Source organism: Ruditapes philippinarum, unplaced genomic scaffold (genome assembly GCF_026571515.1).
Source record: "Ruditapes philippinarum isolate M1 unplaced genomic scaffold, ASM2657151v2 ctg1662_1_1_1_1, whole genome shotgun sequence".
Lineage (NCBI taxonomy): Eukaryota > Metazoa > Mollusca > Bivalvia > Venerida > Veneridae > Ruditapes > Ruditapes philippinarum.
The window spans coordinates 219,630-243,946 of record NW_026851696.1 but is presented as its reverse complement, the minus strand read 5'-3'; the positions used below and the strand labels follow the sequence as shown (position 1 = coordinate 243,946).

Sequence of the window (24,317 nt, the reverse complement as noted above, 5' to 3'; positions counted from 1 at the left end):
CATTCCAGAGCATGCCAATTGATTGGTTCATTTTTGCTGGGGTTTACTTATTGTGACGGAAGAGAAAGGGAAAGCGGATGCTCGTTCATTGGTAACAGGGAACGTGTTTTTATGTTTGACTATGAAACAAAAGAGAGAGAACATCAAAACACTTGGCAAACTGATTAATACTCGGGGGCTACGCCCCCTCGTACAAATCAGATAGCCTCGTGTTTCGATGCTCTTTCTATTACATAACGTAATAGTTAGCGCGTAGTTATAGTCTGATTTTATTGACCTGTCAATTATGAATACATTATAGCACTCATTTAAATATTCGATCCTACTTCGGTTTTGTCCGTTTATTTTACGAGAATTAATTTGGAGTATATAGCTAACTTTTGGAAAACTCCCACTAGCTTAATGTAGGTTCTCGTAACATCCGCAATAGCAAAGTCGGTTAAGTGATTACCAAATGTATGAAAGGTCCGAGGTTCGATCCCTTCTATTGACATTTTTATACTTATTTTTGGACAAAAAATCAATTTTTCATTTCTTTATTTTTAAGTATATTATAATGAAAATGGTCAAGCGCTTTCAAAATTATCTACACAGATATGAAACAACTAAGAAACACTGACTTGTCACGTTTTGTATTGTATTTTACGGCACTGAAATGACATTTATTGATCTTAATCCGAATGAATTTTGAATATTAATTCTTTAACAATGTTATATACAAAAAGATAGAATTAACAAAAAAGTGCAAAACCTATTAAAACAGAGAGAACAAACTTAAAAAATGTTGAAAATAGTTATAAATTAGAAAAAATGTCTGGACATACGCTGTCTCGATCTTACAACACGTAGGACATTTAGAAATTATATACCCATAGTTTACCCTATTGCGCTATAACGGTCAGTGTAACTAATGCATAGAAACCAGATTAATTTAATCATATCTTACTGCTTAAATTTCACGGAATTAACCGAACATTTATCGAATATTAATATATTCTGTGCATTGACCGTATAATCAGTATGGAATTGACAGGTTAATAAAATCAAACAATATATGTCAGATAGTATTTAATCGTAATATCAATAATGTCTTAATTTATGTAATAGTTATAGTACATGAAACGAGTTAGTTACGAGGATATAACACTGGCTGGGGCGACATCAAGGGGTGTTTCTGCTAAAAAATGGCGAGGACGTTAGGCCGAGACAAATTTTTTTGGCAGAAACATCCCGAAATGTCGCCCCAGCCATTGTTATATCCTCTTAACTAACGAGTTTCATATACTATAACTGTTTTATCGCAATGGCATAATGTTTTCTTTTTTGTAATAGAAACAAATAAATAAATAAATCGTTAGCTACATTACAGTTATTTATGATAAAGCAGCTTTTTCAAGTTGTTTTCGCTGCCGCAAAAAAAATATACAAAAGACATCCAATGTTAGAGGCGGATTGTAAACTGTTACCAAGATTGATTCAAGATTAAAGGGATTTTTTCAGTGGAAATAATTCATTCAGCGGATGTACCTTTTGATTAAATGAGAGTAAATTTCATTTCATTTTTCATTGTATTTATATATTTATTTTATTTTATTAATTTCATTTTTTTTTTTTGCTACTGGGAATGGTCGTTCCAACTGCCCCATTAGAGCCTCTATGAAAAAAAAACTGTATTGATATATACAAGGTGCGAAAAAAACTCAACCGATATATAACAGTCGAGTTTTTTTCCTATATGAATCAATGAAAAAACTGTACTGTTATATATCAATACAGTTTTCAAATGCTCATTGAAGTGTACTGAGTATAATGGGTTAGTAAGAACAAAGGAAAAGTTCAAAACCATGCGATAATTTACATCTAACCACAAAGCAAAACGAATTAGTGCTCGCCAATTTTTTTAAGCCAATCACCGACGAGGATTTTTCAAATTTTCAGGTTACAAATCTTAATAGAACAGATTTTATATAAACTGGACGTTTTATATTATAAAACGCAAGTGGGCGGAGCACTAAGCCGGTTAGAGTGCATATTGGATGTTCTTCGTAAATAAGAAAGCTACAGTCGCTTCGCAAGCTCCGCTCCTTTTTAGCTTTCTTATTTACGAAGAACACCCAATATGCACTCTAACCTATACATAATCGCGGTGTTGCAGGGATTATTTACAAATGTATAAAGCTTCTTAACATTGATGGACAGGTTCTTGTATGCTTTAATTAAAAGAGATAAAACGTGTAGATGCGTATTTCCATTTATGCTGTCAGGTGACCTGAATTCATGCACGGGTGATTTGTTAGATTAAATACCCAACATGAACCTGGGTCGTTTTCTTGATCAACTACGGGATTCACTTACCTGTGCCCATGATATTTCTGTTGAACAAGTATGAATTAAAATTATTGAATCTTTTACATAGAGGAAATGATGCGTGTATTATAAATGGCTGTTTAGAAGAGGGTAAATGCACCTACAAGCTGGGAGGCGTGGACAGTTACTTGCAATTGAAACTGCCGTTCATTGGCGGGATCGGTCACGTAGGGCCTGCAACAATTTAATGTTTGCCGTGTTTAGCTTTCTTTGGGGATTCTGTTTTCACTATATTTTATGAGACGGCATGCCCGAGTGGCTAACGCGTCGGACAAGTAATCTTTTTATGGTATGCGTTCGGGTTAAAACCCCGAGCCGTTTTTCTTTCTTGAGCAAGAAACTTAACACTCATTGCTCAGTACTGTCATGTTCCAGGAGAAGAACGGAATCGAGAGTGTGTCTATAATCTCAATGCTTCCTACACAATGGAAATGAATAAATTCTGTATAAAACAACACTTTATACCAAAACAGAAAAAGGCCCGCTTCTACATGTAGTTTGGTTGATTATTTAATCACAAGTCATAAGGTTAATTATGTATATGTTTTAGATGAAAATGAATTTTCTGATCATTGTGCTATTTTCTTTGAAATGTAACATTTGTGTACCAAATGTTAATAATGTTGAATATGATAAAACTGTTTGAAATGCTGCTGACAAAAAAATTGTTTAGTGTGAAACACCTTTTTAAAAGATATAAACAATAAACTTATTTCAGGTAAATATGATACAAGGATACCTGAGTCATCATCATATAATGACAGGCACAAGTATCACACCTGGGAAGAAAAAATATGACCAGATTAATAAAAAATCTGTGTTCATCTTAAAAGTGTCAAAAACCAAAAAAAAATGTAAATAATGACCCCCTTTAAAAATATACTATTAACTTAAAGTATATTTTTAAAGGGGGTCATCATTTACATTTTTTTTGGTTTGTGACACTTTTAAGATGAACACAGGTTTTTTTATCAATCTGGTAATATTTTTTCTTCCCAGGTCTGATACTTGTGCCTGTGCATATAATAAAAGCTTATTGCTTAGGGTTGCAGACATGTCATACATAAAAGAGAACCTAAAATGAACATCAGGGGGACACCATAGGTATTCAGAGAGAAGGAGTACCAGCCACATTCACCAGCTGCTATCATAGATAAGACTTGAACCATGCAAGAATGTCATTACATATGGCAGATGCTTGAAGAGATGAAGAAGAAGAAAAAAGAACTTCTTCATGTGCAGTTTAGTGTGATCAACTGTACCAAATGCTTTTTGTAGATTTAAAAGTATCAAGCAAAACTGCCTTTGTCCATTTCAAATTAAATGCAATCTATTAAATGAATCAAACATGTGTCAGTTGAAAAACCACTTCTAAACCCTGACTGAAACTGCCTGATCATGACTCGAACCCATGACTTTCAGAAGACCAACTGAGCTATCCGGCCGGCTACACATTTTCTCTTTAATAATGAAACAGTTCTAAACCTAAACATTTTATCCCACTATATTGATTCATGTACTTGAATTTCTGATGTTTACAGAGCATAGTGAATTAAACTCATGGTTATTTGCAGTAACAGGATGAGAAAAACTTTCAGCTTGACCAGAACTCAAACCTGTGACCCAGAGAATAATGTACCGCGGCTGTAGCGATTGAGCTATCTGGCCGCTTACACATTTTCTCCCCTAAATAGTGAACAGTTCTAAACCGTGACAGATATTTAGATTTTTAAATTAACGGATAATTAATTCTTAATTAATAAATAAGAAAAAAAACTTACATACTCACAGTCTTAATTAAAATAACAATTTATATAATAATCATTGTATAATTATTTTTACTAAAAAGGGCTAAGACAGTTATTGGTTGTGCCATTATTTATAACAGGTCAATTTGAAAGAGAATATAACTGTGCTAATACATGTACAATATCTATGATAAGAAATTTTATGAAGGCTGATTTGTATTTTACATCAAGGGCACCGGGCAAAAGCATGAAAATGCAACAAACAAACCACTTTGTGGTAGATTGTATTTTCATGTTTTCATCTGGCGCCCGGTTACTTTTTTGTACTTTGTTGGTTTTCATGTGGCACAAATCACCCACTATAAAATTTAGTGTACAAATTTATTCAAGGACAAGTATCAATCTACTCTATGAAAAGTCTGTTGTCGGGTTGACTCAGGAGACCTGGAGATTGAGACCGGTGTCCCTCCATTACAAATAGATAAGGCAGAAGCTGTCCTTTTCAAACTATGCACATGTTAGAAAAAAATTAGAATAACTATTCAGAACATGATTTTTTGAGGCTTTATCAATTATATTGCTTGATCCAAGTTTCAGGACATTTTCAATCAATACATGTATTATCATTTATAACTTTAAATGAAAGTCTCATCTCTTTAATAATAATGACATAACTGCAACTCTTTAAATTCAGAAATATTATAAGTCTCATCATACCAATATACTAAGATATAAATGTATGCACATAACATCACAGATCTACATAGTCTATTCAACTCCGTGATAACATTAATAATTCCAAGTTTCTATTAAATAAATATGAAATATTGGGTATATAAAGCCAGTAAAAGTATATATATATATCAATATTCACTCATCAGGGCCTCTATGCTTTTGATGACCTTACAACTGGTAAATTTAATAAAACAAAAATTGTAATCAATACCTATTAAGGTAGACAGAAAAGAACAAATAATTTAGTAAACATGAGTTACTTCCCCTAGAAATAAAGAAAACATGAAACCCAAAAGAACACCCTAAACATCAAAATTAATAAATGTTGCAGGCTCATTTTAATTATGCCATGCAAATTAATGGTAAAGTATTCATAAAAAAAGTAGATGGCCATGTGACAGCAGTAATTGCAGAAAATCGGATAGCTGTCAACATCCGGATACTGGTACACTTTGTAAAAACAACCATTCTGTTCAACAGATAAACGTAATATGGATAAAATCAATAGGATAATCGTTTACAACAGTCCATTACCTATCCTAATACTCATTTGCAGGTGAACTTTCTTCTTGTAGGAAAGTTTTGAAAATATATAAATGAATGATCATCAATGTAGACCACAACGATATTCGAAATCCGGGTTTTAGTATTGTCAATAAAACAAAGGGACAAGCTGTTAATCTGAGCCTGCAATTTTGTGAAAATAATATCACAATGCACATGCTTTTTATATAAAGTTATTAAATACAAATATAACAACATATTTGTTTACTTGATTTTTACGAATCAAAATAAATATAATTAACACAACATGAAATTAACTGCTAATAATAACAGCTCCTTCCATAGGCCAAAATGAAAAGTATTCCATATAAGACGACGCCGCTCACCGGCGTCGCCAATAAATGAATGTACATGTATGTCTATCTTTTCGAATACAAAGCACACTATTTCAATAAAATGTTCAGTCTGAAATGTATGCTGCAAAGCGCAGGTTCTATGATAACAGCACTGCTGAAAATAAGTTATTGTTTCTGGAATGTAGACACCCATTTTTGAAAACAAAGCGTATAGCCAAATGCTTCTTTAATCAAAATGAAAAATGAAAGTTCTCTAAGAGCAAAACCGCCTTTCAAAAGTGTTGGAAATTTATCAATCCATTTGAAAATAACAATCAACCCAATATCCCTTTAAATTTAGAGGATTTTAAAATCTATCTTGAAAATGTTTCAAATGTGACTCAGTGTCATTTTAATATAAATAATTTTACGACTTCTAGTGATAATGTGTATATTGATGATCTTTATAAATCTATGTCTGTGGATGGAGTAAGTAAAACTATATCTATGTTAAATCGTTATAAAAGCTGTGATTATGAAAATAATGTAGTAAATTTCTTTATTGACTGTAGAGATTTTATTTCTCCATGTCGATATTAACTGTATATACCAAAGTTCCTGGTCAAAAAGGGTTATTATAATCTATCTATAAAAGGTGTCCCCTCGAATTATAGAGGTATATAATTGGTAAAATTTTCTCTTTATTGTTATAAGGAACCTTATGAATAATTGTTGTAAAATGAACGATGTTTTTTTATAATTATCCAGATCCTATACAAAAAGCCTAAACTTTGGTGAGTTCTTGTTGACTATCAGAGAGAATTAACAGAAATGCATTATGGCCCGATTGAATTATGGGTAAAACTTAGTTATAAAATGACCAGCATGTTGAAATGTATTGATAATTATGTACAATCATCTGTGAAGATGTTTGGTACTATGCAGTTGTCTGAATTTTACGATGTATCGATTGGATTGAAGAACCATTATCTCCCTTACTATTCATTGGACTGACTGTACATGTATACTGGTGACAAAAAACTAATCACTGTATAGGTTCCAGCAGGTTAAGTGTTGAAATATATTAAATAGAATTAGGTTTTTTTAATTTCTAAGATAAACTAAAACAATGCTTAATAATAAAATGCTTCTTCAATTTTACACCAACTACATCATTATGACTTTGACAGACTATCACTGTATCCTTTTTTTAATTGCAGTTTGTACATAACTTTCTTTGTTCACTTGAAGTTCCTGTTTTTCATTTTTTATGGTTTTATATCATAAATATGATGATCAACTGGATTTATCAATATTGTGAGTTCTTAAAAACATTATTTGAGAAGATATTACAGAAGTTACATTTCATGTAAAGAAAAGGAGGTTATTGGAAATTCATTCTATATAAAGTATAAACCAAATTTTTCAATAAGAAATGAACACTAATTTTAATGATTACATAATACATTATGATGCGTTTAACATTTGCATTTCATATTTGTCATATTCTTGTATGTTTCAATATTGTTTTAGAAAATTAATTATATACATATATACAATTTCACTTGGTGTTGTTACATCCTTAATTAGACATACACTGATCTTTAAGTTACACCATGTAATGATCATATATACTGTTGGGCCTTTCCAACTTTCCAGCTTTACTGGTGAAGGAATACCGCATGCACCCCTTTGTGCATTATTTCAGGCAGGCATGGGCACCTTAGTAGATCCACCAACGGCCAGTAGATTACAATGTAGCTAAATATCAATCTCACATCAAGCCTACAGCGATGAGGCATCTTAAAGATGCTGTAATGCTAGAATTGTCATAGAAGTCCATTGGATGTTGGGTTGTTGCTTAAGTTAATCAGTATCATCTGGGACTTAAGGTAGACCATGGGTAATGCATTACCTCCACTCTGACGAGTATTCAAATAGGCTAGAATCACTAGCCAACTACATTGAAATTGAGGGGCGTGGGTTCAAACCCCGGAAGGGGCAACTTGCAACTTTTTTTTTCTTTCTTTTTTTCTTTTCAACATTATTTATGTATCTCTCTGATCCCTTATGGGAGAAAAAAGTGTTTGATTTAAATTATATAATTATTTTAGGTATTTATTTGCTAAATAATGCCAAAATTTATAGCAAATATGATACCAGATATTTTCAAAGTTTAATAAAATAAAAACTACACGGTAAAAGTATTTTATATTTCGCAGGATCAACCAATATACCTTGAAGAAAATTTAGGCAAACATTGAAAACAGCCCCTCATTATGGTAAATTTTAGGGATATTTTGAATAAGGCATTTTAGATAGGGAAATGGTAAAATTAGTGTTTAATGTGGGTGGGGTAGGGTAACATTTTATACATATTAAGAACATGTGGTTTAGAAACAAACATATTGCTTGTGTAATTTGTTACCTGAATGTTATTATTTGTTTCTTAACAATGAGCAATAGAAAAACATTTTTTATAATGATGATATCACAGATTATTTAGACTTTCCTCATTTCTGAAAATAAGCCCTTCTAATGGCAAAGTCTTAGTTCAGAAATATATCCATAACTCATAAACCACACAGTAAATTTTGTTTAAATTTTGCATACAGGTGTCCTTGAAGACATATAACTGTCCTATGTTGTCAATTTTACAGTTCCTTATGGTGCCCATTACCCATGGTCTACCTTAAAATATTTTTTGTCACAGGTATCATAAACACAAAAAGAAAATATCATATCACTTACATTTATTTTTCTCATGTTTTTATACAACCCCCTTATACTATAATAGACATTTCATCAGAACTTTATAATCAAAACAAGCTATCTCTCGCTTCTCACACTTTTATACTTAGTCAAAAGGTTAAAAATTTAGAAATTTTGAAAACCAGTCTAAAAATGTTCTTTGATATTATAATTCAAAACAAAACTGACCAATCAAACTATTTCAGTGGTTTACACCAGACCGCTGCTCAAACTTAACTTTAAAGAGTAATAACCTTGCAGAAATATTTAACTCTTTAAATTTATAATTAATAAATGAAAAGGGACAAGTATGTTTAATATGAGGAGCTTCATGTGAAACGATGCCAGGCTTTAATCTTTTAATGTTAACACTTGTGACAATATTTTCACCGCATACAGTTTGCTTTGTTTTAGCTAAAAAAATCAGAACTATAACTTTTCAGCTTTTAAAAACTTAGTGTCCTTTTGCCTAAAATGGTGTCTTTTGTTTCAAAAGGTGTCTTTTTACTTCAATTAATGTCTTTTTCAAAACATCCCATAATATCTTTCCTTTTTCTTGACAAAAAGTCAAGTTTGTTTAAAAAACGTGTCATGACTTTGACAGCCTATTTACTTGTTCTGTAATTCCTCGTGGTTCTGTTCCATACACACTTCCCAACTTTGTAGACTGAAGCCCTATTTCTAATGATCTCATCTTCACAAATTCTACTAATGTCTGTAAAAATAAAAGAAGAAAACAATAACTTTCAATATTTTTGGCAGATTTTAAAATTTATAAAGCTATACATTTGTATATATAGTTTATTTTTTTTTTTTTTTCGGAAAGAAAACTTTCGAAGTACCTGTTTAAAGTAACTAGAACTGCCACTATCATGGCGTGAATACCCCCGCATACCACTTTGTCAGAATCAACAGCGGCCATTTAGAGCTCAAGGACAACCTCCCTGCCAAATCTGAGGTTACTAAGCCAGTGCATTGCTAAGTTATGTATTCTACATGCTTCAAATGTGAAAATGTCAAAATCAATACATTGCGGACAGGACATTCTTTAGCAATTGAGAAGAAAACCTTTTTTTGTCAAGGTCCCTGTGACCTTGACCTTTGACCCAGTGGACCTCAAAATCAATAGGGGTCACCTTAAGTCATGATCAACATCCATGCCAAATATGAAGACTGTGGGTCAAAGGAATCTAAAGTTATTGGCAGACAAACTTTTTGTAGTCAAAGTCCTGTGACCTTGACCTTTTGACCTCAAAATCAATAGGGTCATCTACTAATCATGACTAAACCTTCCATTCCAAAATATGAAGACTGTGGGGTATAAGGAATCTTAAGTTATTGGGCGGACAAGCTTCTTTGAAGTCGAGGCCCCTGTGACCTTGACCTTTGACCTGGTGACCTCAAAATCAATAGGGGTCATCTACTAATCATGACTAACCTCCATACCAAATATGAAGACTGTGGGTCAAAGGAATCTTAAGTTATTGGGCCATAATAAAGCGGACAAGCTTTTTGATAGTCAAGGCCCCTGTGACCTTGACCTTTGACCTGGTGACCTCAAAATCAATAGGGGTCATCTACTAATTCATGACTAACCTCCATGCCAAATATGAAGACTGTGGGTCAAAGGAATCTTAAGTTATTGGGCGGACAAGCTTTTTTTGAAGTCAAGGCCCTGTGACCTTGACCTTTTGACCTGGTGGACCTCAAAATCAATAGGGTCATCTACTAATCATGACTAACCTCCATGCCAAATATGAAGACTAAGGGTCAAAGGAATCTTAAGTTATTGGGCGGACAAGAAAAAACCGACGGACAGCCGGATGGACGGACGGACGGATGGACGAGCTGATTCCAGTATACCCCCCTTACAACTTTGTTGTGCGGGGGTATAATAAATATGTTTCAATATTGCCCTTTGAGTGAATGGAGAAGGCACAAAGTTATTGTTAAACAGTTAAAAAATTACTTCGAATGGAAGCATAATATTTTATTCTGAAACATTTTATTCTGTTCATGTGTGTTAAATAATAGAAACATTCTCTCTTTTGAGAATGGACCATAAGAATGATAATGGAAAACAACATAACTTTTATAGATTTTATAAAAAAAATATTTGATTTAATATTGCTTACATCCTTTAGCAAATTAAATCTCAGCAAAACTGTTCATGTGATATGGCAACTTTCCAGTTTTTCTAGGGGTGAAAGACCTGGCATAAGGAACCACCTGTATAGAACCACCAACCTTCTATAAGCTAACTGGATAGCTTCCTCACATAAAAGAATTGGCCTCAAGGTTATAAAACTTTTTTCTGAGTTCTGTCTCAAATCTTATGATTTTCATTGGTCAGTGTACATTCTGTGGCAGTTAATGACCGATCAATTGACTGAGATTAGTGTTTAACTTTTGAGAATTTCTTTGTAACCTCGAGCCTGGTCTCTCATACTACGACACAAATTCATTGTGTTAAAGGGCTAGTAGTTCAAAGGCTGCAAATGGTATTTTTAGTTCAAGGCATTATTTTAGGATACTTATGCTTCAAGAAAATTATAAAGTGGCAAAATGCTTTTCACATTAGTCCATTGCAAATAAAGTTAAACCTGTCTATATATAGTCAGCATAGAGATTGTGATATAATGGCTGTTATAGACAGGTGGCAACTAGATCCAGGTTCACATGGATATCATGTACATCCATAAAATGTGACATGGGTAATGCTGGTAACACTCAGTCTTGCCATTTTGACCTCTGACCTCTTATGTGTGAAGTCTAAATCAGTACATTCATATGCATGTTAATCCTTAACCAGCTGGAACCAAAAGAAATCAGCATTTGCCACCAGTATAGAGCCAGGTCAGCCTGTACATCCGTGCAGTCTGACCAGGATATATACTGTTGACAGATCAATTTTTGTCTTTTTTGATATTGAAATCCCTTGAGCTTTGAATGGACTGTTTCAAATTCAAAGCTGGACAGATCCAGTATAGCAATATAGCAGGTTGAGGGTTAAATGTTTAAACTTGAATGTTTATCAATATTTCATAAACTCTTCATTTGTTTTTCTACACTCTGACTTTTGCTCACTCATTTTAAAGGCATAAAAGCATTCAGTGTACATTACACAGATACTATATTAAAGTCTTACCTGGAAAGTCCTTGGTTCATATATGGAAAGATTGGCTAATGTTTCTCTGTTAAGGTTTATATCAAACTGGAAAAAAAAATCAAAGAAAAAATATTATTACTTCTTGCAGAAAAATAAACAATATATTTTAGTGCAGTATAGATGGCTGTCCATCACATTTTTCATGTTTTTTGTCACACCAACACTGTGTAGGTCATATAATTATTTCCACCTGTATTGGAGCAGGAAGACCTCAGGTGCCCTTCCGTGCATTATTTCAGGCAAGGACTGGCACCTGATGTTCCGTAAGCTAGATGGATAGCTTCCTCACATGAAGAAATCTAAAGTTCCTGTCGGGATTTCCATATCCGTCTTTTGAAACCACAACCATAAGGTGCAAGTGGTTTGAAGTCAACAACCTTCACCACTGGGGCACGGACACACCTTAAAACAAATTTGAAACAAAAGTGGATGACAAACGCTGGACGGCCATCACTCCTGAAAGCTCAAATGTGGAACATTCAAACTGTTGCTCAGTCAGGTATAAGCAATGACATTCGGAACTGTTGCCAGAGGGTGAAGGCTGATGTCAGCAGTTCTAAATGTCATCCATGATATCGAGGGACAAACGTTTTTACTGTTCCATAAACATCTATGAAGTAACTGTTTTATTAACTAATGCTTTGCTATGTAATAAATATACATATGTAACTATAATCACTACATCCAACTGTAATATACAATGTATATTGCATCAACATACTTATAATATTTTTATAACTGTTTTATTTGTAAACTTGTTTACAACTGAATCCTACAGAAGCTTGATTTTTTTTAAAACCACAACTGTATATTGAGCTCAGCGACTTTCGATAACCAAATTGTTCATTTTATCACTGGGCATGCATGGGATTTCAGCGGTTCAGTTAAACATTTGTAAAATAAGGAATCAGTCTTATCACTGTGCATGCTTGGGATTTCAGTGATTCAGTTAAACAGTTGTAAAATAAGAAATCAGTCTTATCACTGCGCATGCATGGGATTTCAGTGATTCAGTTAAACAGTTGTAAAATAAGGAATCAGTCTTATCACTGCGCATGCATGGGATTTCAGTGATTCGGTTATCAGTATTATGATGTTCTACCAACGTCAATACAATATGAAAAGAATACCTCAGCTATTGATGTAAGGAAATATTTTTTATCCATCCCATGTTCCAAACAAGCAGCTTCAATCCGTGTTTCATATAGCTAGAATAAAGATAAAACCACATGATTTAATAATGAAAGTTACCCTTTTGACACAAATTGTTAATAATTGTTGTCAATAATGTTTATTGAAGAACAGGGTATGAAAAGTTTGTAAAATACATTGGATATTTGAATTCAGTGTTAATTTTATCCACTAGCGAAATAGATCAAGGTCAACCTAATCTGGAAATTTTGTAATTGTAAAAGAAGGTATATGTATGCTGTACATTACATGTATATTATATTATGTAATTAACTTTGTGAATTTCGAATAATTGCTGTATTTATCTGTATATGGAAAACAGAATTTTTATCCCCTCGGAACAGTTCCCAACTGAACAAACTTTTTTACCTTTTAAAACATGGCAAGATTACAATCTTTCTCTCCAAGGAAAATCTTTAAAATCATGCAGGTTTCACCTAAAATTTCATTATACAAGAGGATTTTCCTCTCTTAATTTTTGGCAAAAATACTGTTTTTCTATTCCGTAAATTTTGTTAGGGCTTTTCCCTGCCTGTGAAAAAACCTTGATTTTTTTAGACCTGTTCTCATACATATGTATTCCAAATGTATATCTTATCATAAGTATACATTAAAGCAACATGCCGCTAGGTTCAAGCTAATCTTCATCAAAATTTTAAAAATGCAATGAAAAATGGAATGAGCCACGTCACGACAAAACCAACATAGTGCGTTTGCGCCCAGCATGGATCCAGACCAGCCTGTGCTTCAGCACAGTCCGATCAGGATCCATGCTGTTTGCTATCAGTTTCGCTACTTGCAATAGGATTGGTAAGCAAACAGATGGATCCTGATCAGACTGCGCGGATGCACAGGCTGGTCTGGATCCATGCTGGTCGCAAACACATTAACAGTTCAGTGAACACTTCACACAAATTTTAGACCAAAACAAGAACCACCGCCGGGTTGGGGGCAACACATGACTTATTTACTTTTTCAAAAGCAAACAAAGGGTTTAAACATAATCTTAAAGTTTTCCTTTTTCAATTTTAATAGGTCTGTCTAGTCACACTAGTTTTGTCCAAGTATGAATCCTTTCCATAAATAAATGACAATGCTAAGAAATTCAATCATTTGACAGTCAAGGTCACATAAAGGTAAAGATCATGTCTAAATTATTCAACATGTCTGTTTTGTCACAAGTGTTGTTTTGTCCATAAATCAAATCTGTACAAAATTTACAAAATCATGACAACTTAACCAAAATTCATTACTTTGACCTTGACACTCAAAGTTTTATAAAGCTCAAGGCCAAGGTCAGTTCAACCATTCAGAATATCTTGTCTAAAATGTTGTTTTGTCCAAGTATGAAAATAATCCATTGAGTAATTACAAAGTTACAGGCAATTATAGCGATAATCAGTGAAAAATAAAATACTCTGACGGTCAAGGTCATATACGAGTCAAGGTCAACATGAAAGTCTTATCGTTATAATATGAAGTCAATCCATTTAATAATAACAAAGTTACAGCCGGGTTACAGCAGAAAAAAAATGAAATTTTCAATAATTTGACCTTCAAGGTCAAGGTCATTTATGAGTGAAGATAGAGGTTTATTTGGTTTACTTGAAGGTCAAGGTCATTTATGAGTGAAGATCAAGGTTTATTTGGTTAACTTGAAGGGCTATACTAAAAGATTATTATGTTCTTTTGAAGACAGTCCATTTCAAAATAACAAAGTTATAGCAACTAATAGCAAAAAAACAAGCAAAATTGGGACATGAGACCTTAAAGGTCAAGGTCATTTATGGATGAAGGTCAAGGTTTGTCTGGTCTACTAAAAGGTCTTGTCCAACTTAAAAAGTTATGATCAAGGTACAAGTTTGTGGACGGGAACAGCAACGGCAATGCAGACATGACTGTAACAATACCTCTATATTTTTTATCAAAAAAAAAAAGTGTCGACCAAATCAGAAATTAATCCAAATCTTACTCTGTCCATTGTCTCCTCCTTTATGGCATGATCTCTCGTTGAATACTTCCAAGCTTTATGCATCCTTCTTACACCAAAGTTATACACATTTCTGATTCTCCCATAGTATTTCTATAATAGAAAAAAAGTTTGTCTAAATGAATGAAATACATGTAAAACTTTAAAAGCATGAAGAATTGTTAGGATTACATTGATAATTGCACAGTTTTTTGCTGCTTTAATGGTTGGATTTTATGTTGCAATAACACAGGTCATATGGCAACTTTGCAGCTTTAATGGTTGAGGAAGACCTCAGGTGCCCTTCTGTGAATTATTTCAGGCACAAACTGGCACTCAAATAGAACCACCTACATTCTGTAAGCTACATGGATAGCTTCTAACATGAAAGAATCTGAAGATGTTAGCACAGCACAATCTACAGCAAGTGATTTGAAGTCAACTTGGCCACTGATGTCTCATGTGATTTCAAAGTAGGTTTCATTAAAAAACTAACCAATGAAACAAACACATAAAAATTATACCTAGACAATTAAAGATAATAAGAAATTCATACTTTGTAAACATAGCAGACACCTAGGAAAGTTTCAAGGCATGTATTATGGACTGTCAACATCCATAACTCTATATCTTTTTCATTTGAAGTATGTTTTAATATTTGATATGTTTTTAATTCGATTTCCGTCATTTTTCACAAAAAACAAAAAACAACAAGAGGGCCATGATGGCCCTGAGGTCGCTCACCTGTATATAGCCCCCACCCCCAGGCCAATTTTTACTCAAGGGCTTTTATTTGTTGATTTGAACAGACTTGGTAGACACCCATAAGAAGATGTTTCATGCTAAACATCTAAGTTCTAGCTCATTGGGTTTTTTAAAAGAAGATTTTTAAAGTTTTTACTATACACATATAGTTAAAAACAATGACACCCCTGGGGCAGGGCCAGTTTTGACCCCCGGACTTTTATTTGAACAAACTTTGTAGATATTTACTTAAAGATGTTTCATGCTTAATATCTAAACTCTAGCTATTTGGGTTTTTTCAAAGAAGATTTTTAAGTTTTTGCTATACACATATAAGTAAAATCAATGACCCCCCCCCACCCCCGGGCAGGGCCAGTTTTGACCCCAGGGCTTTTATTTGAACATACTTGGTAGACACCCATTAGAACATGTTTCATGCTAAATATCTTAGCTACAGCTCTTTGAGTTCTTTAAAAGAAGATTTTTTGAGTTTTTACTATATGCATATAGGGAAAATCAATGACCCCCGGGGCGGGGCAATTTTGACCCCAGGGCTTTTATTTGAACAAACTTGGTAGACACTCATTAGAAGATGTTTCATGCTAAATATCTTAGCTTTAGCTCTTTGGGTTCTTTAAAAGAAGATTTTTTAAGTTTTTACTATATGCATACAGGGAAAATCTATGACCCCCTGGGGCGGGGTCAATTTTGACCCCAGGGCTTTTATTTGAACAAACTTGGTAGACACTCACTACAAGACATTTCATGCCAAATATCTAAGCTCTAGCTCTTATGGTTCTTTAAAAGAAGATTTTTTAAGTTTATACTATATGCATATAGGGAAAATCAATGACCCCCCCGGGCGGGGCCAATTTTGACCCCAGGGCTTTAATTTGAACAAACTTAGTAGACACTCACTAGAAGATGTTTCATGCTTAATATCTTAGCTCTAGCTCTTTGGGTTCTTTAAAAGAAGATTTTTTAAGTTTTTACTATATGTATATAGGGAAAATCAATGACCCCCTGGGGCGGAGCCAATTTTGACCCCAGGGCTTTTATTTGAACAAACTTGGTAGACACTCATTAGCAAGATGTTTCATGCCAAATATCTAAGCTCTTGCCTTTAAGGTTCTTTAAAAGAAGATTTTTTAAGTTTTTACTATATGCATATAGGGAAAATCAATGACCCCCCGGGGCAGGGCCAATTTTGACCCCAGGGCTTTTATTTGAACAAACTTGGTAGACACTCACTAGAAGATGTTTCATGCCAAATATCTTAGCTCTAGCTCTTTGGGTTCTTTAAAAGAAGATTTTTTAAGTTTTTACTATATGCATATAGGGAAAATCAATGACCCCCTGGGGCGGGGCCAATTTTGACCCCAGGGCTTTTATTTGAACAAACTTGGTAGACACTCACTAGAAGATGTTTCATGCCAAATATCTAAGCTCTAGCTCTTAGGGTTGTTTAAAAGAAGATATTTAAAGATTTTTCTTTCGGTTGCCATGGCAACCAGAGTTCTGCATGGAATTAAATTCTTTGAACAATTTTTAAAGGTGACCACCAAAGGAACATTCCTGTGAAGTTTGGATGAAATTGGCTCAGTGGTTTATGAGGAGATGTCATTTAAAGCAAAAGTTTACGGACGGACGGACGACGGACGGACGGACGGACGGACGCCGGACGAAAAGCGATCACAAAAGCTCACCCTGTCACTTTGTGACAGGTGAGCTAAAAACAAACAACAAAAAACGATACATATATATTAAGTAAAGGTATGCAACTAGCTGCTCAATTTCCAGCACTTTTTTTATGAACTCCATAACTCCAAAAAAAAATTCACCAATTTTCAAAATCTTGGTAGCTAATGGTAGGGAATTGATTACTCTTAAAGGAAATAAAGCTGTCATTACAATCATTTCAAGATTTAAGAAGATACATATGTAATCTGGAAGTCACTGCAAGTGTAAGTGGACAGCGACCTGACTGCTGTTTTTTTGTGAAAATTACCCGACTAAACAGCTGTTTATTCAAAATGAATATTTTTTTGTATTGAGCAAATAAATATGATAAAATTATATGGGGAAGTCAAAGCTGAGGGCCTTGAAGCGGCTCCAGGCTTTGGCTTGCCCGGCTATAAACTGCACGTGTATATATAAAAGCAATCCGGTCAACTCGTCCCCTAGTCAACTCGTCCTCTGGTCAACTCGTCACCTTTTTGGTCAACTCGTCCCCTACTTTTGGTCAACTCGTCCTCAAAGAGTCAACTCGTCCCTAATATGGTCAACTCGTCCCCTACGTTCGATCTATTCGTCACTATTATGTTGTAAATCAATGTCTTTAAATAGTACTTTTTATGTAAAATTTATAATGAATTTGATTGATATCGAAATATTAATAAAATAACGTCTTTTTTACGTTAAATTTTAATGATCTTTATCTAACCCACAGGCATAGCTTTGATGTAAAATTACAAAGACAGGTAAGTTTGCAAACATTCAATTAATGTTTAATTAATCGGAGTTTTAATGATAATTAAAACTAAAATTAGGTCCAACTCTTTGATTTTTACCTCCTCCCTGAATGGATTAAAGACTGACGACAGATTAACAGAAATTGGAAGTGCTAAAAACTTTATGTCGGTGCGTATTGATCTCATTATAGAAGGATCGTGTCAATTAAAAACATGATAATTGTTTGTTGTGAAATTGTCAATTGTTTCTGATTTTTTTAAAATTGTATTCATTGTAATATTATGGTCCATTATCATAGGAGTTGTATAAACATACATGCCTTTTGAAAGAGTTAGTATTTTTTTTTCATTATTATTTTTAAATAAAAAATCCGTACAATGATATTTGCCGTGGATATTAACTAATTGAAAACATAAAGTAATTACTAAATATTCAATTGCCATCTAATAATAAGTAAAGATTAATATTAAATTTCCATAAATAAATCTTTAAATTGATCTCAAAGAGGAGCTGTATAAAACCGAGTTCCAGAATTTCTTGTATAATACAAGTCAACATATTGAATGTATTAATTGTATTTAATTCAACATTTTCACATATTTGACCATACACCATCAAAAACAAAGTCGACATTTTGAAAATAAAATTTTATAACAACCTTTGGCACGATTTTCACGCGATTTGTATAATTTCTAATTAAAGACACGCGTTCTTTTAATATGTATATACGTATTCAACCACAGAGGCAAATGTGTCTTTAATCCTGTTATCAAATTACTATGTGTTTACTTTAATAACCAAAGGCACGTGTCATGATATATTTAATTAACAACAAAAAAACCCTCCAAATATTCGCATACAAAAAGCGTCAAAATATGTCAAATTCAGTAATTTTATAATGTATTATTTTAACAGTCTATGATAATTTATTGGGGGGGGGGGGGAACGAGTTGGGGACGAGTTGACCAGGGGACGAGTTGTCCAAGGGACGAGTTGACCAAAAAGGTGACGAGTTGACCAGAGGACGAGTTGACCAGGGGACGAGTTGACTCTGAATCATATAAAAAGACCAAAAAAATTATATATAGAATTCAATACCTATCAGTGAAATTTTCTGTGTTCAGTTATTTCTTGTTGGGCGCTGTAACACAATGATAAACGGCAATTAAACAATTGCAACTTTTTGACTTCCAAGATAGCGACTGCACACTTCTTTGGGGACCATAATAGGACAGGGAACCAGAATATATGGATGCAGTGCATAAAATAACGATTGACACGTAAAATGTAAAATGAACGATTATTTCAACAAAATTCCTGTTCAATAGCCTTTGCCTAATTTCATATTATTATAAAAACATATATTAAATACTTAAACATATTTCAAATGAAAAATTGGGGGGGGGGGGGGTGTAGTGACCACTCAACGCGCCGAGCACCCGAGATGTTAACCCTTTATCACCGAGGTTTAATGTCCGCCTAGTAATCGAGAGGTCCAGCTCATATTCCCGTCAGTGCCTGGAGATGTTTTAGTAATTTGGCTTGAGTTAAACCTGCTTCTAATTTGTGTAGCAAAAATAAAAAAATATATATTTAACGCGAAAACTAATGACATTACGTGGTTATGCTTCTTCATCTGATTTCTTCTTGCTTCTACGGACGGTGATCTCAAATTTATAAAGTACTTAGGTGTTGCCCTAAAGTGATCCTTCAAAGCATTGCATGTCCTTGTTAAAAACACCATTTTTATTTATTTTATTTTTTTTTCAGAAACAAAGGGAAGTAACTGAAGGTTATTATCTATTTATCGTAGGTGTGGTCAGACTTAACTAATTGGTCAGACTTTCATAATAATTTTCCCTCAGACTTGCCTTATGAGAAATGATCCCTAAACGTTATAAACCTAACTTAAAATTTAGTTTTCGTGCTTAAGCAGTGGTTTTTCTAGGAGAATGACATGTCTTACTCAAAATTTTTAAATGATCTTGTTGTATAGGGGTAGCCAACCTTTTTTTGCAAAATGACCTCTTTTCATTGAAATTGTCTGCTGCATGACCACAAGACTGACATATATACACTTTTTATAAATATATCACAAATTGTTATAGAGACTTTTGAAATATTTAATCTTCATAAGAAAACAATAAGTATTATAGTTTCTAAATTAGTTTTCATACTAAAAAACAGGGTACCACTAAAATACGCAACGGAGATTTTTTGGCGCAACGGACGCAACGGGCGCAACGGAGATATTTTTTTAGAAAAACCGGCACAACGCTTTTTTTTAAAGTCAATGTGCTATATTTAAGCATCTAAAATGATTGTTTAGCTCTATTAAGTAAGTATGTTTTAAAATGTTTCATCAATTGTATATGTCTAATGGCACTGAAGGGTTATATGCCTGGCGAAATGGAAATTTCATGGCGCAACGGAGATATTTTTTTTAGAAAAAAACCGACAAAACGCCTTTTTTAAAATCAATATTGCTGAATTTGAGCATTTTAAATGATTGTTTAGCACTTTTAAGTAAGTATGTTTTAAAATGTTACATAAATTGTATATGTTTACACTGAAGGATTATATATGCCTGGCGAAATGGAAATTTCATGGCGCAAATGAGATAATTTTGGAAAATCAGCACAACGTTTGTACTAATATATGAAATTAATTAACACCAATGTTATATGAATAAATAAATTTAAAAAAATATCTAAAAACCTTTATCGTATATCAAATAATCAAATAGCTGCAATGTTGATGTTGTAAAGGATTGTGTGCCGGAGAAATGGACATTTGGTCTACGCAACGGAGATTTTTTTGTTGGCGCAACGGAATTTTAAATGGCCTTATTAAGTAGTAATATGAAGAAGTAAATCATTAAAGATATTAACTGAATAACTGAAGAGGTGTAATAAAAGTCTGTTTTATTAATTTAAAAATGGAATTAAATACGTTTTTATCGTTATGGCTGACACTGGAAGACAAGTATGGATTTTACAATCTGTTCATTTTTTTCCTGTTCAATTTGTTATTTTTACGAAAAGTACTGTGATAGCTTTTCTATACATACTTTTTAAATGAATTTGCATTAGTATATACTAAATAAAGTCATATGTTGATATTACAGAATCAATGTTCAGTATTTTTTTTTAATTATAAACATTCATTGTGCCGATGGATTATTGCGAAACGGAGATTTTATTTTCAAAACTTTGTACTGTTTTTTTTATGTCTAAAACATAAAATAATCATATAAGTTGGTATTGTTGATACACATTTTTACATATACTGTATAAGTTTGATTTTATTAGGTAGAATACTGAATATATCAGATTTTAAATGGACGGCGAAATGGATATAATTTCGGCGCAACGGAAAATGAAGATTTGCATAATGGGTAGATCCTATGTTTGAACATAACTTAAGAACTTGAGAATAATAAGTAACAGTCTTTTAAAAATGATTTACTTTCCTTTATTTTAGAAAATGTTGAAAATAGGATATTGTAAAAGATATTTAAATTATGGCAAATTGGACTATTTCGGCGCAACGAGGATTATCATAACAGTTTTATCATATTATATTATTTTATTAATTTATTATCTTTCATTAATCATTGTGTACTTTTTCAATAATTGTTTGTTGCGTATACATTGTATATTTCATCAAAAGCAATCCAAATATTTCATAATTATGATATTGACAAAAGGTAATCAATTACACGAGAATTGTTAGCAATTAGCAACGTATCGTGCACGTGTATGGCACGGGTGTTTAATAATGTTTTTAACACTTGTAATAGAAAACTTGACCGTCATCAGTGGTGGATTCAGACTCCAAAAAGTTTTATTACGTCTCACATTTCATATACACATTTTTTCTCATAGTTTGAGTGAAATATTGGCGTAATAAGCTTCAAAGGCAATATTTTCGACAATAACAAGTTATAGAAAAATATTTAATACCTTAAAGTCAATACATGTTCCTCTTAATCACATTATCTAAATGGTGTGAAAACGTGTGTCCAATAAACATCAACCACGTGTCATTGGTAATTTAATTATCGGTACTTAACACCCGTGATAAACATTCTTCAAATCACCATATTTGCTGTTGTTTCGCTAAATAAACAGAACAGAACAGAACAGAACAGAACAGAATATTTTATTGGCATTAAATACAAACAATATTTATAGCCATACAAATATAAACATGTATAGTGGTGCATACAAACTTTACCAGAAGAACAAAAGTTTAACAATTTAGATTTAACAAACATTTTTAAGTCTAGTTTCTTAATGGTATCATTGTCTTTCTCTGAAAGCCAAATATAAAAATCGACCTAATTTGTAAATTGATCTTATAGAATCTGTTGACATTAAAGTAGTGAACTTTTGAATAGATGGCCATCTGCAAAAATACGGGGTGAAAGTTTTGATTCGTAACTGTCTGTATTTAGGACAAACAAGTAAAAAATGATAAGGATCTTCAATCATATTCATATTACATTGAGTACAGTATCGTTGTTGACGGTCAGTATTGTTATATCGTCCAGTTTCAATGGCTAAATTATTTGTATATAATCTAAACTTTGTAATTGTAGTTTTATATTTAGTGTCCATGTTTAACTGCAGGTACTTCTCTGTTTCAAATTCGTGTTTGAATAAACAATAGTGCGATAACCTATTAGAATTGTTAATTGTAGTATACCACGATTGCTTAAAGATATCTAATATTCGCTGCTTAATAATAACATAACTGATATCATTGTAATTCTGAGAAAGCCACAAATTTCCTAATCCTATTTTTTCAAGCAAAATTTTAATATGATGTGCCCAATTAAGACCGTTGTATGAGTTACCATTGTTTGCGTCGTTTTTCAACATTTCGTATATATTTATAATTAATGGGTTGTTTGATTTCAAAACTTGTATCCAATATTTGATAATTAAACAGTAGCTGCATTTGATTTTAACGGGGTTTTCTGATCGGGGAAGTATTATGTTTTTTACTGTTTTAAAATGGCAATAGAAAGAACAGCAAATTCTGAGTAACATGCATGTCGTTTTACTATTTTAATAACTTTATCAAACAATTAATATTTTGTATAGTTACTATACTATTTTTAATTTTAAAAATGCATTAATATTTCAATCATTATTAAAAAGATAATGTAATATGGTTAGCAAATTGCTTGCTACTGGTCATGCTTTTAAGAAATAAAGTGATTTGCTTATAAATTCCCGGCAGCAGAAATAAGAAAATAATTTTTACAGTTAAAAAATTATAGGATCAAATTTAAACGAGTACTAACAGATTGAAAGGGAAAAAATGAAACAGATTGTAAAATCCATACTTGTCTTTCAGTGTTAGCCATAACGATAAAAACGTATTTAATTCCATTTTTAAATTAATAAAACAGACATTTATTACACCACTTGAGTAATTCAGTTAATATCTTTAATGATTTACTTCTTCATATTACAACTTAATTAGGACAAACATTGTTTTCTTTTTAAATTCCGTTGCGCCAAAAAAAAAATCTCCGTTGCGCAGACCAAATGTCCATTTCTCCGGCACACTTCCCTTTACAACATCAACATTGCAGCTATTTGATTATTTGATATACGATTAAGGTTTTTAAATTTTTTTTTTAAATTTATTTATTCAAATAACATTGGTGTTAATTAATTTCATATATTAGTACAAACGTTGTGCTGATTTTCCAAAATTATCTCCGTTGCGCCATGAAATTTCCATTTCGCCAGGCATATATAATCCTTCAGTGTAAACATATACAATTTATGAAACATTTTAAAACATACTTACTTAAAAGTGCTAAACAATCATTTTAGATGCTCAAATTCAGCATATTGACTTTAAAAAGGCGTTGTGTCGGTTTTTTCTAAAAAAAATATCTCCGTTGCGCCATGAAATTTCCATTTCGCCAGGCATATATCCCTTCAGTGCAACTAAACATATACAATTTATGAAACATTTTAAAACATACTTTCTTAATAGTGCTAAACAATCATTTTAGATGCTTAAATATAGCACATTGACTTTAAAAAAAGGCGTTGTGCCGGTTTTTTAAAAAAAAATATCTCCGTTGCGCCCGTTGCGTCCGTTGCGCCAAAAAATCTCCGTTGCGTATTTTAGTGGTACCGTAAAAAACATCCCATTTTCATCTAATCACCACATGTCCCATATTGTATCTTAAGTTTTTCCTGCACTTTTTTCAGCCAATTGCTTGCCATGTTACAATACGATAGTCTGACCTTAAGGGCATATTAAATGTTTAGTATTCTTATATCTAATAATAAACGATATAC

At 32.7% G+C, this 24,317-nt stretch overlaps 1 protein-coding gene across 1 annotated transcript; it reads right to left on the bottom strand.

Moving 5' to 3' along the window:
- Window positions 1-8,427: 8,427 nt before the first annotated feature.
- LOC132737289 (large ribosomal subunit protein bL20-like) lies at window positions 8,428-19,787 on the bottom strand. Its single transcript, XM_060724552.1, has 5 exons — window positions 19,604-19,787; window positions 14,773-14,883; window positions 12,740-12,817; window positions 11,589-11,654; window positions 8,428-9,155 (listed from the first exon to the last, which is right to left on the bottom strand). Exons 1-5 carry the CDS (start codon window positions 19,727-19,729, stop codon window positions 9,030-9,032), a joined length of 507 nt encoding a protein of 168 aa, XP_060580535.1. The 5' UTR covers window positions 19,730-19,787; the 3' UTR covers window positions 8,428-9,029.
- Window positions 19,788-24,317: the final 4,530 nt, after the last annotated feature.

What these genes read in the sequence shown, in the direction of transcription:
- LOC132737289 (XM_060724552.1), bottom strand. Translation starts at nt 19,729, where the DNA reads ATGGTGTTTTTAACAAGGACATGCAATGCTTTGAAGGATCACTTTAGG. An exon ending in AGGAGGAGACAATGGACAGA is followed by an intron (nt 12,818 to 14,772) that starts GTAAGATTTGGA and finishes TCTTTATTCTAG; the next exon opens with CTATATGAAACACGGATTGA. An exon ending in TCCTTACATCAATAGCTGAG is followed by an intron (nt 11,655 to 12,739) that starts GTATTCTTTTCA and finishes TTTTTTTTCCAG; the next exon opens with TTTGATATAAACCTTAACAG.